Genomic DNA, 16,164 nt, shown 5'->3' on the forward strand with positions numbered 1-16,164 from the left:
AGTATCTAATTGTCGTATTTTGCGCTACAGCAGTATAGTATAACTTGTAATTCATTTGAGCATCATTAAGTACTCAAATGACAGCAATTCCAGTGTTCACCAGTATGTGGTGTGAAAGAGTGGAGGATCAAGAGACATGAAGAGAGCTGTTTCCAAAAAAAAAATATGTAAGGAGCAGGTCGATTTCCAAAGCTGTCAGTGCTTAAGAACTACTGGTCTCTGCGCTTTACAGACTACTGTAACAGGATGTTCGCCCCGCCCTCCCCAAGAATACTTTGACCTGTTGTCAATCTTTTTCAGCCAAGCAGTTAAAAGTTCAACACCATGATTCTATATCACGATCTCAATTTGCATGTCACTACTGCTACAAGACTGTAAAGATTGTTCTTACCTTCTTGCTTCCCGGGGAGGATGTATCAGGTGGTGGCGTGCTGGTAATGTTCAGTGGACTTGAACCACAGCTAGACGGTGATGATCCTCTTATCCTATTGTATGGGTAACACAGGGAATGAATCTACCAAGGGCTTTGAGACTTAGGTGCCAGAGACTCGGAGTTTCAAATGCCGATCTTAATATCAGGCATACAGTGTTTAAGAGCATGCACTTTATTTTTACAGTTTCTTCAATTTTCAACATTATTCAAATCAGCAGCAGTAAATTTTTATTTGCAGCTAGATAAAGTCTGTGGATAAGTGTCCCGGCTTGCTCAGTCTACAAACTTAAGCTCTTTCTCATGCTACCCTCCTTCTCCCTTACTTGTTCCTGTACAGCCTTCACAGAGATGGAACAAGGAAAAGGTCTTGGATACTGGGGAAAACCTCATTTTTTGCGTATTACACTTCAGTTTCTATCAGCTAAGAATGTGAGCTGTTCCACTCCCCTAGACTCGTTAAATGGGCTACTGCTACAGAAGTATGCTAGACATGTGAAATAGTTAATATATGTATTTTATTAATAACGTATTCATTATAGAACCGACAAATTCCCAGACTAAATGGAGGTGGGATAGTTACAAAGAAAAGCAACTGGACATGGGAATTTTATCCTTGGTGGAGTTCCCCCTGGGAAAGCTGAACAGAATGCAGCTTTGAAAATAGTTGACAGCTGCCAAAGAAGGACTAGAACTAACCTGGTGTTTTGAAATAAAATGAAAACTGCCTCAGATATTCTGAATAGGTAGCTATAGATGTCTACTTATACAATGCAATTGTATCATTATGTATTTAGTTTGAAGAAAAACCTCCTTACTTCCTTTTAAAGAACAATGCTGATTTTCTTACTTCATACCATTTTCTCTCACCTGTGAATCTCCATGATCTCTTCAGCAATCATCCTCCCTATTTTTCCTGCCCCAGCTCTTGTTCCACCTGGAATGCCAGGGACAGTAGGATGGGTCCTTTTTGGGCCACCTGAAACAAGTAGGTTTCTAAAGTGAGATAATAGCTTGCACCCATATTCCAAATAGCATGTTATTAGGCATGCAAAGGTCCCACAGCTTGTCAGAACTACCTAAGCTTTATTTACTTTTAATTCCAACAACTGTTGAGTATCCTTAAATATATGGAAAGCTCTGACTTTGATTGAGCTATGCTGTCTCTCTTAGACATCTAGGTACACCTATTCTGACTGATCCGAATCTGGCTGTTTCAAGCACCTGGTAGTACCTCTTGTCCAGACATAGTAAAGAATAGCTCATCATAGCTGCTTTATTCTGTAGCTAAATAGGCTCATCTCCAGCCGTCTTTATTTTTTGCTTTGTGTGAAGAACTTAACACCACAGACAATACGGAATAAATCTGAGTCACCTGACGAACATAAGTCAAGCCTCTGTAGGTAACTGCAAGTATCTAAGAAGGGGGAAAAAAGTGAGGTCTGAACAGTTAGAAGTTCATTGTTTCTTTACACTTGCACAACACTGAAGAGGTGGACAGGGAGGAGCCTGATCTATTCCAAGGCATAGTAAAGAAAAGATGCCATTCTGAAAGGGGAAGAAAGCCATGTAGTATTGTTTATGCATAACAGATAATTGTCACCTTTTAGAAATTTATACTTAACAATAGCAACCTTCAGTGTCTTTTTAAAGCTCTGACCCATCAGGAGGCCAGAAAGTTCACCTAAAAGCTCATCAAATCCTTAGCAGAACCAGAACCACTTGAAATTAAGCTTTACTCAACTTTATTTTTCTGGGGACAAGAACTGTCAGTATAACAATACTGTATGTCTGGTTTCATCTCAAAGGCAATATTGTGGCAAGAATTAAGTTTAGAACAGTTTATTTAATATTTTTTCCATCCTCAAAAGGCCTGGACACTATATTACTGCCATAACTCCCAATTTGATTACTAGCCCTCATACCAACATAGCAGCCTCACTTCCTACCACACTGCTAACTGCTCTGTGCTTTGCTATCCTTCCTCCTCCATAGTTCACTTACTAAACCTCATTTTTCAGAAGGGAGATAACTGAAAAACCCAAGTCTGCTGAAGTTTTGCACTGTTTTGCTAAGCATTTGTATACAACTTATGAAGTAATTCCAGACAAGCACAATATCCTTGTTCTATGGCTGTAAGTGCATAGCTGATAAAAGTAGTATCTAGTAAGCAAAGTCTCTAAAAGCAATGGCTCCCAGCTCTGGAAAGTATAAGTACTATCATCATCTTTCCTCCCCAGTCCTTCATTCATGGGCTGTAATTGCATCCTCCTACTCTTCCTCAATTCAATCCTGCTCCAGTAACACCTGGTTATTAAATCAAGCTCCATTCCACATTATGTCACACACCACCTGTTATAAAAGATATTTTAGTGATCTTCAGCAATGGTAGCAATCCCATGACAATTACTAGATGTCAGTCTTCATGTCTTGACAAAAAGTCAAACAAAGGGGAGGTGGGAGGTTATAAGCTGAACAGCTAAACTATGTTCATGATCCACAGCTACAGAGTAGTCGTGTGCACTGACCACAGAACTGGAAGGCAAACATTTGTCCTTTAAATCGCTCCTTCAGCCCTAGACTTGTTTCTTGTATCTGGCTCATCCACTTCTCTTTGATCAGCTATAGACAAAGTTGGTATTTATGTTCAACAGGACAAGAACTGCATTAGCACTTCTTTTCCCTAAGCCATATTATTCTTTAAGCTATTAGTAAAATTCTAAGTGCAAGACTTCAACAAGTCTGTGCTGCTAACTAGGCATGACTACTGGACTGCAAGGAAATGATTGGCAATTACCTTCTCCAGCCTGAAGCACACTGTCCATGCTATGTGGAGAAGCTGCAAGCTGTGGAAAGGCTGCATCTCCACTATCAAGTACGCTGGTGCTGTGGATTTCAAAAATTAGAAGAATCAGTGCTAAAAAGCCCTGTGGACCAGTCACTCTGCCAGTGTGTCAAAATGGAATGCTTCAGGGTTTAAGTAGCTTGTGAGTCACTGTCACCTCTGTGAAAGAAGCACTGTGACTGGCACCAAGGCTAGATAAACAACAGAAATAAAACACTATGTTACAACTTAAAAGTATGCAATGCAGAACCCAAACAGCATCTTAAGACAAATTTCTCTGAAAGTTAATTCCATTGTGAAGGCGCTGCAGCTGTACAAAACCCTCAAGGGGGGAAAAAAAGTGGAGGGGAATTCCTACCGAAGCAAAGAAATGCATCTCCCTTAAGTCCCTAAAAGATGGGCACCCCTGGTTTTCCCAGTGAAAGAAAATACTTTTACTTCTTCCAGCTTTAATAAGCACTATTTAGCCTATCTTGCAATTATTAAACTAATTTCCCTCCCCTCACATATGCAGCTCTGGGTGTTACTTGGAGAAGACACCTATTGTCATACAGAACATGTGCACGTATATATATGTGAAATCTCCCCTGAAAACAGTGCAAAACAATCAGTAGTTACATAAATCTATTTAGTGATAAATACTTACGAAACAACTGTATTTGTTGAGACGATGTATTCTACTTCTTTGGTCCAAGGGTTCATGAAACTGAACCAGCGACTCCTCAATGTAATAAAAGACCCATCTTTTACTTTAAACTTATAGCAGTTAGTTGTAATTTTTTCTCTTGTCTGCAAAACTAAAACCAGACAGAAAGTGAGTAACTGTGTGGAAGAGGCAGCATGATTATATGAGCAATGTCACAGAAAACTCAATTCAGTTAATTCCTCCCTCTCATCCCTGGAGAAAAATGTTATTTCTGTAGTCAACCCCCTTGCCCAATGTGAGCCTCAAATATTCACAAATAAATCCGTGGAAGTCTAAGACATTTGGCACATACAGAACAATGTTCTCAACTAAAGCATTTACAAAGATACCCAAATCTTTTACAGTTTGCATAATTCTCTTAAATCAAAACTATTCACATTATTTTTACAAAATTTCTTTACTGAATTATTCATAATCGTACCTTGTCTATGACATTCTGCAAGATGTCCTATATCGTCTTGATGAAAATATTCATAACACGAAGTACCTAGAAGTTCCTGGGGTAAGTAAGCCAGAATGGCTGTTGCCCTTGGGAACAAGAAGGGAAAGGAGGTGGGGGAGGGAAGGAAGGTAAAGAAAGAAAAAGAAGAGGAAAAAATATATATGTATATAATTTTCAAGTTGAAGTATTAATGATACCTTACTGAAACACATTCTGAAGATGGGAAAGGTACAGTAATGCTGTAAGTTATTTTAGGTGTTTCAGAAGCATTTTCTCCCCTAGTTACAACCCTTAAGAGTTGGACAAAAAACAAACAACAAAAAAGCAAACAACAAACCATCAACCAGGCCCATACGAAAAGGTAAACAAATAGAATTTTCCTAAAGAAGCAGTAATAGACCTACTATGCATCTGGTTTAAATCAAACAGGAGCATGAAGCAAATACAACTATTTTTTCTTTCATCAAAAGCAGACAGAAAGCCAACTTATTTTCTTCCTCATCAGAAAGTTGTACAGCTAAACACACCTGCAGTACAGGAAAGTCATGGACTCTTGATCTGACTTTCTGGTAGCATTCCAGGAGCTGTTGGCATGGATGGAGAACATCTCAAGAAACTACTGAGCCCTAGTAATTTCAGAACCTGACTTCGAGAAAGATGCAGTTGAAACAGGCGCTCCAGAGGCCAGCAACAAGAATGTCCAGAAACTACCACCTGAGGAAAGACTGAACTTAAACTCCCTTCCTACCCTCACAAGAAAGACATTTCATTACACTTGTGCCTCCCCTCTCAAAGGAACATTAGAACAAAAAAAAAAAACAGATATAATCTGTTCACCTAGTTATAATGGGTTTAAACTGCAACAAAAAGGATTCAGATTTAGCATTCAGATGGAAAACAATTAAATAGAGTATACATGTCTGAATCCAAGTTGTCAACATTTTCTGAGTCATTATTTTGGAAAGACTTCAATATCCATTAGGAGAATATGTTTGATCTTTCAAAAACAGAGTTCATAAACTACCATACCTTGGCATGACAGCTTGACACACTTTCTGAGCAACAGAATGGCAATGAGTACTTTCAAAGCTCCCACAGTGACCACCAGCTATAAGTACTGCTGCAGAAGAGCTGGTATTTCAAAAAGCTTGCTACCAAATTAAAAACAAAAAAGAGAAAAAAAAACAGCCACCCCAACCAGCCAGACACCATTAACAAAGATTCTACTTACTGTACTTTTTCTCAAGACAATCAGCTCTATTTCCTCTCAAAGTCCACTAAAAATCAGCAGACACCACACACACCCCAGAAACAAATTCCACCAGGCAGATTCTGGCAGAGTTCGGAGCCTGGGCTTTTTTACATTGTAAGTAATTGGGCCTAAGCCACAGACTCAGTGAAACAGTCTCAGCTGGGCAGTCTCAACCCATCTTGGCAAGGAAGTGAAACAAAAACACTCCCCCCAAACAACCCGACCCCTCCCCATTACCATCCTTCAACCACCCCTTTTCCCTTGGGAATGCCAGTTATTTTGAAGGAAGGTTCAGGTCACGTCTCTTTACTAGGTAAGAAAATTCAAGCAATTTCTTTTTCAAAGATAAAAATTAGCCTTAATAAATAAATAGATAATAAAATTGATGTTTAAAAGAAGATACCACACTGGTCTGAGTTTTCAAACCTTTTCCAAAAGTAAAGCTTATGGAAAGCTTTCTTTCTTAAAAATACATAAGAACATATACATAAGTATTAATTCAGCGGAGTATGTCCAAGTAGATAAATGTATATACTATCAAAGCCTAATGCAGCCTGTGCAATAACTTACCCATGTAGCATTTGCAAAAGATTGCAAACAACAAAATGCTGTAATTACAAAGTCCAGTTAAAAAATAGGACAGCATATTCTTCTGAAGATTACATATATACACATATCCCTAATGAACAGGCAGAAATGATACTTGGATTATTCTGCCTAGTAAACCATAGTTTTGGAGCTTTTGTTATTTAATCAGTAGAACCTAATAAATACACAGTAGTAGCTTTGAGCTGGGTCTCAAAAGCCAAAATAATTTGCAGTTGGGATTTAGTAAAAAGCTGAAAAGAACTTTTTTTTCAATAATACTTACACTTCTCTAAATATCACACTATCAGCAAATCAGTATTAGAATGATGTTTTGTGGAAGTTATTCCAAGTATTCTTACCTCTGATCTACAAAAACAAACTTTCCATCTATCGCATGTCGAGAAACATATTCTGTAGGTTTCACCCTGATCTCACCGTTGACCGGCTGTGGTACTACATGAGGATGCAGCCGTCCAATTGCAACAAGACAGCTTAAATTACAACCCTCATTATCTGGTTCATTATCTTCATCTAGTCCCATTTTTGTTGGTGGCCAGCTTTTTAAATAACCTGTACTATGGATAGTGCAAAAGCTTTTGCGGTCCACTGTAAGAAGAAAAAAAAACAAAACAGTTAGGCCATAGATACTGTTTTTGGAGAACTCATCTCTCAGTTCTGCTAAAATACACTTCCTCTCTTGCCCAGGATATTTGTGATACCGCTCACTAAGGGCTTTTTCAGCACTCCTGTTTCAATGCAGCTCATTTGAGATAAATCCATGTACAAGTTATCTCTACAAAATCATTGTTTATACTGAAACATCACATCGTTCAGACCAACATCTCTCTTTTGATCATCTTTAAGTAGAAATTGCATCACATCTTATTTCAGCAAAGGATGCTAATATAATGTTAATAAAGGATTGTTTGAAGAAATGATTATATTAATAAATACGACACCTTTGTCAACTTAACATGAATCTCCTACAAAAAAAAAACTGGCTGGCAGAAAATGCACTGTTTGGGTGTACAGAGGATAAGTTGTGCATGGAGGTGAAGACTAAGATTCACAATGACAAGTAATACAGCCAGTATCTGAAAGAACTGATATTCCTCAGCACTGAGCAGGCCTTATAACTGCAAGAAAGGAGACTTTCACAGAAGAAATCCTTGTGCCTAACTGCATAAAGTGATTTACTCAGGGATGAGCAGTGAAGTATGATACAAGTTTAACTAATACAAAATGCATTCTCCGAAGTACTCAAAAGAAGAAACTTTCAAACATGGACAAAATATATACTCCAATATATCTGGAAGAATACACTGCAGAGGAAAAAACATCCAAACCTTAGATAACATTATGACCGAATACTTATGGTGTAGAAATACTATGTTTCTGGTACTCAGAATGCACTAAACCCAGAAATGAACTCATAATAAACTCGTTTTATAAGCTGGATATCCATCCAGATATTACTTGTCAAATATGGAGCAGAAAAACAGTATGGGTAACAGCTTCTCTTTACTGGAGACATGGGCTAGAAGGTTAATCGTGAATGTGGTATGATTGGCTTCTGAAGATGCAATAACCACACCACAACCATCAGCACAAACTGCCAGCAACAATTCCAAGAGAGCAGAGGGGAGAATTTGGCTCTATATGCTAATCCAATGTGTTAAACAGGAAAAAATGGAAACAGTATGAAGAGAGAAAAGTAACAGACCAATACTTAGTTCACATAACATCTTATGAAGAAACATTGACGCTGCTCAATAAATATAAAAACCTTAACTACCGCAAGTGAGCAGTTATATACAAAAAAGCCTGACTGCCACTATACTTGATAATAAAATTCATAATTGTTACCTTTCTTCTTTGAACAGGTTGAAGGAAAATCCTTGTCTTCTACTTTCACTGAAGGTCTATTGCACTTCATCCTACAAAAGAAGGACCGTCTTGCTCCAGAACATAGTCTTGATGGCCCAGGTGTTATATCGGTTTTAACTGGGAGTCCAGCTGTAGCAAACAGAGGAAGTGAGGAAGCCTTCTTTGGTGGGTAAAAAGTTAACTGAACAAATGATTACATCATACAGCTAAACTGCATGATGTTTTAACTTTGCAAGGACTTGCGCAAAGTCCCAACCATTATACCCTCATTCAGAAGCTGAAGTGCTATTTTGGAGATTTTCATTTATATGAACATGCACAGGATACTAACTGGCTCAACTGACCACATAGAATTTCTGATTACATTTTCTACCATGAGAGCATTGACGCAAGCTTGAGAACACAGGCTTCTAAATGTGAAGATTAGAAATAGATTGTAAAAGTCCACACGAGTTTTGCAATAAACATGATTTCTTTGAACATTAATGAACAGATTAAAATTAGAGAGAGATTATTTACCCATAACTAGAGCAGTACTTCATACATATAGTAGCTAGATAAACCTGTGACCCTTCAGACCGGAAGACTTTATTTTTAAAATCACAAAACACACCCAAAGAGCCTATATGCATGTACAGAGCAGAACAGACCAAGTGACATTCCAGGACCCTCTCAACTGCAGTGTCTCTAGACATCATATTTTTACATTGTTCTGACAATGAAGCATAGCCAGCAGGTCTATGGAGGTGATTCTCCCCCCTCTGCTCTGCTCTTGGGAGACCCCACTTGGAGTGCTGTGTTCAGCTCTGGAGGCTCTGACACAAGACGGACATGGAGCTGTTGGAGTGAATCCAGAGGAGGGCCACAAGGATCATCAGAGGGCTGGAGCACCTCCCCTATGAAAACAGTCCGAGAGACATGGAATTGTTTAGCCTGAAGAAGAAAAGGCTCCGGGGACACTTTATAGAGGCCTACCAGTACTCAAAGAGGGCCTACAAGAAAGCTGGAGAGAGACTTTTTACAAAGTCATGTAGTGATAGGACAAGGGGGAATGGTTTTAAAGTAAAAGAAGGGAGATTTAGATTAGATGTTAAGAAGAAATTCTTCACTCAGAGGGCGGTGAGGCACTGGAACAGGCTGCCCAAAGGAGCTGTAGATGCCCCATCCCTGGAAGCGTTCAAGGCCAGGTTGGATGGGGCTTTGAATAACCTGGTCTGGTGGGAGGTGTCCCTGCCCATGGCAGGGGGTTGAGACTGGATGGCCTTTAAGGTTCCTTCCAACCCAAACCCTTCTATGATGGAAGGGGGAAAAGGTAGCAGTGACACACACAGGGACTGCAAATCCCCAAGACCTCCAATTATGTATAAAAAATCTTTCTGTCCTCAAAGAAAGAAGTTCATATGAATATGCCCTAACGATAAGCCCTGACCTTTATCGTATATTTGCAGGAGATTCTCACATTCTTTTCTGTGGAAAAGAACTGCAGAAACATGGTACAAAAATGCATGTCAAATCTGGAAGCCATCAACAGAGTGCTGGTACAACCAGAGTGGTAGGAAGATGCTTGGCATGCATCAGAAGTATGGGATATCAGCAAGGCCACTGATGCAGCTAGAGCTCCAGGGGAGAGTTCTCCAGGATCTGGTGGAGAATTTAAATCACACAGCAACTTTTTTCACAGCTTGCTAACTACTTCAGCCACTTCTGCATGGGGATATATATAAATGAGCAGCTATAAATGTACAAAACCTTCTAGGACCCTGTAAACTTTTAACGTAAGGAGGAAAACGGTGAAGCCAATGTTTTAATGCTGAGTGCCTCTGTTATTTGCAGGAGGTCACCTCAAGGAGGTGCTGCAGACTGCCCTTCACCATACCCTTCACACTCTAAATTGCCATTCAGTGGATAAAGTACAAGTTATGCCCAAGTCACTTATGCCAACTTAAAAAATAAAAAAAATACTAGTACTCTTAAGAATATTTGTTCCTGAAAACTTATCAGTTGGTCTATCAGAGCAGATGAGAAGACTGTAATTTGTGGTATTTATTTTTGCCCTAACTTTGTCAGAGGCACGCAGAAAAGGGGATAGAACCGGATGAGCATGTTTCATGACTAGACAAAACCATAAGCTAGAAAAACTTCAGATGAGCCAGATGAAGCCTCTACGCTCACTGCCCTGGAATGACCTTTCTTGGCTCCAGTTTCCAAAGTTGTTCTGGTGGCTTCTTTGCAACAGAGTCCTACCAATTTCTGATCTTGACAAGCATGAGACTTAACCTGGAAATTTGCAGTTGTAAGATACCACCTTCTACTTAAGCAACACAGACTCCTGTTATGAGAGTGAATTAAACTCCCACTCATCTCAAAACAGCACAGATACAGAACTACTTCAAAACACCATAATGGTCTAGAACTAAGATGCACAGTAGGAAATGATTCTAAAGACTGGATTAAAAACCTTGTAAGAAAAAGGCTAGGTCATTGCTGGAAGTGGCAAAACAAAAGAAAACAAAGTCCTCTGTCATGACTGACAGTTATGTATAACCAAAATAATACCGTGTGTATCCTGACCACTGATTGAAGGATTAGAACAAACACTTCATGTGTCAGTGGGAAAAATTAAACCTTTGATGCCTGGAAACAAAACAATACCTCATGTGAAGCCAGTTAAACTAATGTATCTATACTGCAGGGCATGCAAAAACTACAAGCTTCTACATTCAGGTATCTATTTCATACTTTTTCTTCTGTCTCTTCCTTGGCATGACACACAAACCAAATAGCACCCCCCAACACACTTTCCATGTTAGCCAAATATTCAAAAGTATTTTTCAAAAAGAATACTCACTTTTTGCATCTATAAGCCTTTCTCGTGGTGCAGTGTCAGAAGAGGAGAGCTGCTCCTTCACTTTGGCAATGTCTTTAGGATGAAGGTAATCAAATAAACTTTGACCAATCAAATCATTCTGCAGGGATTGAATATTTGATCAAAAATTAAAATAATTGTACAGTGTATATTCCCAATTTTAGTATCAATTACAAAGAATCCTTCTACATATAAGTCTAACCAATGAACATCAAAAATCTCAGATCCAAGATTAACTGAAAGATATCAGGATTTGAGGTTACAGTTATGTATTTTCAGTAAGAGGTTTACAGAATCAGTACGCTCAATCAACCAATAGATATTCTTGTTTCTCTTCAGTTTCATTTTGTATGCTACATGTTTTAAGTAGAAATCATAGCTGCAAATATTCTTTTTCAATATTTACCTGATTAGTAGGTATTTGGTACATATCTAGCCAAAGGCTGGCTGATGAAAACTTTTGAAGCTAATACAATGTTTAAAGTTGGAAAGGAGGGCAGATGTATAAATAATGATCTTCATTATTTCTGTCAATATACATTGCAAGTTACACTTCATTTTAAGGATATATTTAAAAACCTGGCTTTGGTATAACTGATTCCCAGTTTCCTTAAGTAATTTTGCTAGCAGAAAGAGAAGAATAACTAAGTTGAAAAAATCATGTAAAGTTACTGGAGAAACCTCAAACTGATTTTTCTATAGTTATTTACAAGTCAAATTAGTTAACACTTTACAAGTCTGATGTTAAAACCCTAATCAGAATGTGTCACAAACAGTGAAATAAAGTTAGTACCTTTTTACCTCCTTCCTTTGAATGGAAGCCAGCAGCAGTCTTCTTTAGCAGCATGACAGAGAAAAGCTTTCTTTGCAGCAAATCTCAGCTTTCAAAGCAGACTATTCACACAAATACCCCTCCCATATAAATGTATAATAATAAAATAGCTTTCAAATCTTTTAAGGCCTAACATTACTTAAAATGGAAAAGAATACCTGACTGTAGTTGAGAATCTTGAAGACAGATTCTGAAACGAACAATATCTTCCCTCTGTCACAGCCCACAACAAAAAGAAATCCATCTGCTGCCTAATTATGAAATGAAAAAAAGTAAATTTCTAAGATATACATCTTCATTGCATCATCATAACCTTTAAAAACACTTTGTATACAGCAGGATTTCTACACTAGGAGAACTCTTTTAACATTTAGAGATAACTGAGTCAACAGACACGATATGAAAGTACAATAAAGTTTTTTTTATGCATCTGCGAACATTTCTGGCATCATTCTGGGCAGAATTTACAATCACTTATGTAGGAAGAAAGCATCCATATTTTGTCCAGTAATATTACAATGATGTTTAATAATGCCTGTTTTTAAATTATTATTTTAACTGCACTTATTCCATAGTTCCTATTTCAGAAACCAAATGTAACCTGTGTATTTATCTATCTGTCTGTAGGCAAGTTGTTCCTGTTTTGAAAGTACTATTTTTCAACCACATAAAAGCATGCAGGATTAGTCCCTAACTTTATAGCTCTAAAGTCACAATGCTGCAGAAATTCAGTTCTGAATATGCTGCAATTGGCCACTGCAGTTCTTCACAAATTACACAAGCTACTAGAAGTGCTTAATTATTGACACAAGCCATATACACTCTCCACGCTATAAACATACACAGGAAGCAGCCAAACACACTAAGTCACATTACATCAGTGACCTCTAAACAAGGTTCTTGTTGTATCATTGTATGGTAATAATCGCATCAAGGTGGTCCATTGCAGAAAGTCTGTAAGAAAATTGTTTTGGTTCATTTCATGAAATAACTGAAGATTCAGATGGTTACCATCAAAATAGCAGTTTCCTCAGATCTCCCCTCAAAATCCTTCCGCTTAATTTTAGAGATGTTGGTTATCTTTAAAACCCAGAGACTTTATGCAATAGTCTTACAGACTGATACATTAATTTCTATAATCAAAACATTCTTAAGCTGAGATACAAGGCAGAAAAATACTGGTGTTTTGCTTTGGGAGAATTACATTCACAGACATTAATATAATTAAAAGCTGAAACATACCCGGAGAATAAGATGTTTTAATTCGTCATCTGACAGAAAAGCAGGCTTATAGTTGGCTTCTGTATATGGGTTCGTAGCACCTAAAGAAAACAATCCCCATATCACAAACTTAATTTGTGACACAAAGAAAAAAATACACACTTAAATGAATAATTTTAATTTGGCTCTTTCTTAGACTGTTATTCATTTCACCTGTTCTTTAAAATGAAAGTTGCTTTTTGGTTTCATTTTACTATTGTGATGAATTCTGTTGGTACTAACTCGGAAAAGAATAAAGCATTTTAGCTAAAAACCCAATATTGCATTATGTAGCAACACAAACTAAATGCCTTCTGAGATGGAAGTTTTTTTTGACATTTTTTTTTTTTACTCAAATGCTGTGCTTGATTTATGGTCTATTCTCAGAATTAGGAACTAAAAGTAAGAGAGAAAATAAAAATCTTCAAACTGTTTCTTCTCCCTAGATCCTAGTAAAACATGACAAGGTGATGTAAACAGATTGTCAGGTAGGATCTTGCAAATCAGTACTCTCATGCCGTGCCATGCCATGCCAAAGACAAAAAACATTCCACTGACCTTACCTAACAATGCAAGAAAAAGCCAAAAATGAGCAACCAATGAGGCATCTACTTACTAAAGAGTGATTCTTTTTATCTTATTCCCTTCGTAAAGGCAAGAGAGTCAAATTAGTAACCACTGAACTGCTATAAAGTACCAACATAACTGAATGACAGTGGCAGAAGAATCTGCACCTTAAAAAACTTCTAGGATAAATATGACTGGAAGATGTCTTGTGTCCTAGAAACTAGAATAGTGACCATTTCTGTAAATTACCAGCATCACTATTCTTTCTCAAGGGTGTACTTCTTGAAGGCTTAAGCTTTCCCTATCATCACAGATTGTATCCAACAACTGATTCTTACTTGGAGTTTTAGGATGCACAGAACTTTGCAACAACCCCAACTCTTCGAATCCCACATATTCCCCTTCAGGTACATGTAACAGAAGCTCAGTAAAAAGACTAAAACTGTGTTCTCAAAGGATTCTTCATTCTTTCACAGAAAGCTAAAGCTATGAACACAAACATCTTAAATCCCATAGGAATATTATGCACACCTAAAATTTAACCTCTCTATCCAAACAAGTCCTGCACATGGCCTGCCTAAGAGCACAGATCAGATCAGTGCTACAAAAGATTCAGCGGTGGACTACAACTTAAGCCCTTTGCTCCCATGCCCCATATACCAGTGATAATCATAGAATCATAGAATGGCCTGGGTTGAAAAGGACCTTAAAGATCATCTAGTTTCAACCCCTCTGCTCTGGGCAGGGTTGCCAACCACTAGAGCAGGCTGCCCAGAGCCGCATCCAGCCTGGCCTTGAATGCCTCCAGGGATGGGGCATCCACAACCTCTCTGGGCAACCTGTTCCAGTGCCTCACCACCCTCTGAGTGAAAATCTTTCTCCTAATTTCTAACCTAAATCTCCCCTGCCTTAGTTTAAAACCATCCCCCCTTGTCCTATCACTACCAACACATGTAAACAGCCGTTCCCCCTCCTGTTTAGACGCTCCCTTCAAGTACTGGAAGGCCACAATGAGGTCTCCCCGGAGCCTTCTCTTCTCCAAGCTAAACAAGCCCAGTTCCCTCAACCTTTCTTCATAATAGTCCATGGGGTTAGCTAATGGAAAATTATTCTTTTCTCACCTACAAATTTCCCTGCTGGATCAGGGTATCAGACCATGAACCAAGCCATCCTGCAGTTGCTCAGCTGCAAGGGAGAGGGGAAAGGGAGGCCGCATCCCTTACATGGTATCTTGATGTTAAAACAAACCAGCCACAGCTCCAGATAGAAAGTACAATTGGCAGCATTTGCTTTCTCATGACTTCCTTCTCCAACTCTGGTAGCCCCCACAAACTCCTTTCTTTGTTCTAGGATGTGATGTTTTTGTATTCTTACAGCTTACATAGGAAAATAAAGTACTAAAGATGACAGCTAACTGTAAAGTCAAAGGAGTTTCTAAGGAAGGGGAAACTGAACATAAAAATGAAAGGTATCCTTATTATATTTTCATTTTGTAAGCAGCTCTACAAAAATAGGTAAGAGAAAAGGCAAAAATGTTCATGGCTGCATCTGATGAAGGGCCTGCAACACTATCAAATGAGAGCGTTAGGTGAAGAGTTCTAAAGAGAATTTCATCTCAAACCAGCACAGCGCAGAGGTGATGCAAGCTCAGGGCTCCAGCAGAATATGTAGCTCCAGGGAAAGAACAGCATTCTTACATCAGTTTCATTCACGCAGGAAAAAAGCTAAACAACAGCTACAGCAGAAGACTAAGGAGATCTTTCAAATGTCTTTTTTTTTTTTTTTTTTTAAATAAAACTCCAGAATTTAAACTCTGCTTTGCTAGAAGACTGCACATTGCTCTCCTCATACTTGAGAGCATGGCAATTTTCAAAGTAGCTCTGGTGAATTTGACAGGCACTAGTCCTTTCAGTTCCCCAAATATAACTGCACCAGACAAGACTAGTATTTTAAGCTGCTTTGGTGCTCATAGCTCATGAAAAAAAAATGCAACCTATGGACCTACGGCAGATTACAGTAAGCTATAAATGAATGTGCAACATCACATGCTAAGTAAAGGGGAGAAGTCCTCCCAAGAGGTGTTAACTTACTTCTCTTTGACAAAGGGGCAAGGAAAGGGTAGTAAAAGCATGACTTTGGAGAAACCCCATTGTGTTCTCCTCCAGTCCTTCTCACCCCTCCCCCACACACATTGCCCTCAATCAACTTACCACGTAATGTCTTCATATGCTGGACAGCCATTCTCAATACAGTGAGCTTATCTAGCTTTCGAGACATCGCGTTGCACGTTGGTACCAAAGATGCCAGTTCATCTATAAAACTGTTCATTTTATCTCTACGTCTTTTTTCAATTTGACTATGAGCCTCCCTAAACAAGTGAGGTGGTGAGGAAAACAGAAAAACATTAAACCATATTAAAAAAAAAATAATAATAATCCCCAAATCCTGTGTAACAACAACCCAAAATAATCTCCCCCGATAATTTAATC

At 38.4% G+C, this 16,164-nt stretch overlaps 1 protein-coding gene across 11 annotated transcripts in view; it reads right to left on the reverse strand.

Annotated features, from left to right (window-relative positions):
* The window catches only part of BMAL1 (basic helix-loop-helix ARNT like 1), a 50,810-nt gene that overhangs the window by 2,599 nt on the left and 32,047 nt on the right, over nucleotides 1-16,164 (reverse strand). For all 11 annotated transcript variants that reach the window (XM_050711255.1, XM_050711256.1, XM_050711254.1 and 8 more), the window contains 11 exons: nucleotides 15,886-16,043; nucleotides 13,091-13,170; nucleotides 12,007-12,099; nucleotides 10,999-11,116; nucleotides 8,130-8,279; nucleotides 6,623-6,869; nucleotides 4,403-4,509; nucleotides 3,922-4,072; nucleotides 3,228-3,316; nucleotides 1,301-1,409; nucleotides 392-485 (listed from right to left, as the gene is read on the reverse strand). In XM_050711255.1, coding sequence (XP_050567212.1) covers nucleotides 392-485; nucleotides 1,301-1,409; nucleotides 3,228-3,316; nucleotides 3,922-4,072; nucleotides 4,403-4,509; nucleotides 6,623-6,869; nucleotides 8,130-8,279; nucleotides 10,999-11,116; nucleotides 12,007-12,099; nucleotides 13,091-13,170; nucleotides 15,886-16,043 — 1,396 coding nt within the window. The remainder of the gene's footprint in view (nucleotides 1-391; nucleotides 486-1,300; nucleotides 1,410-3,227; nucleotides 3,317-3,921; nucleotides 4,073-4,402; nucleotides 4,510-6,622; nucleotides 6,870-8,129; nucleotides 8,280-10,998; nucleotides 11,117-12,006; nucleotides 12,100-13,090; nucleotides 13,171-15,885; nucleotides 16,044-16,164) is intronic.

The sequence above is a fragment of the Cygnus atratus genome, chromosome 5 (genome assembly GCF_013377495.2).
Source record: "Cygnus atratus isolate AKBS03 ecotype Queensland, Australia chromosome 5, CAtr_DNAZoo_HiC_assembly, whole genome shotgun sequence".
Classification (NCBI taxonomy): domain Eukaryota; kingdom Metazoa; phylum Chordata; class Aves; order Anseriformes; family Anatidae; genus Cygnus; species Cygnus atratus.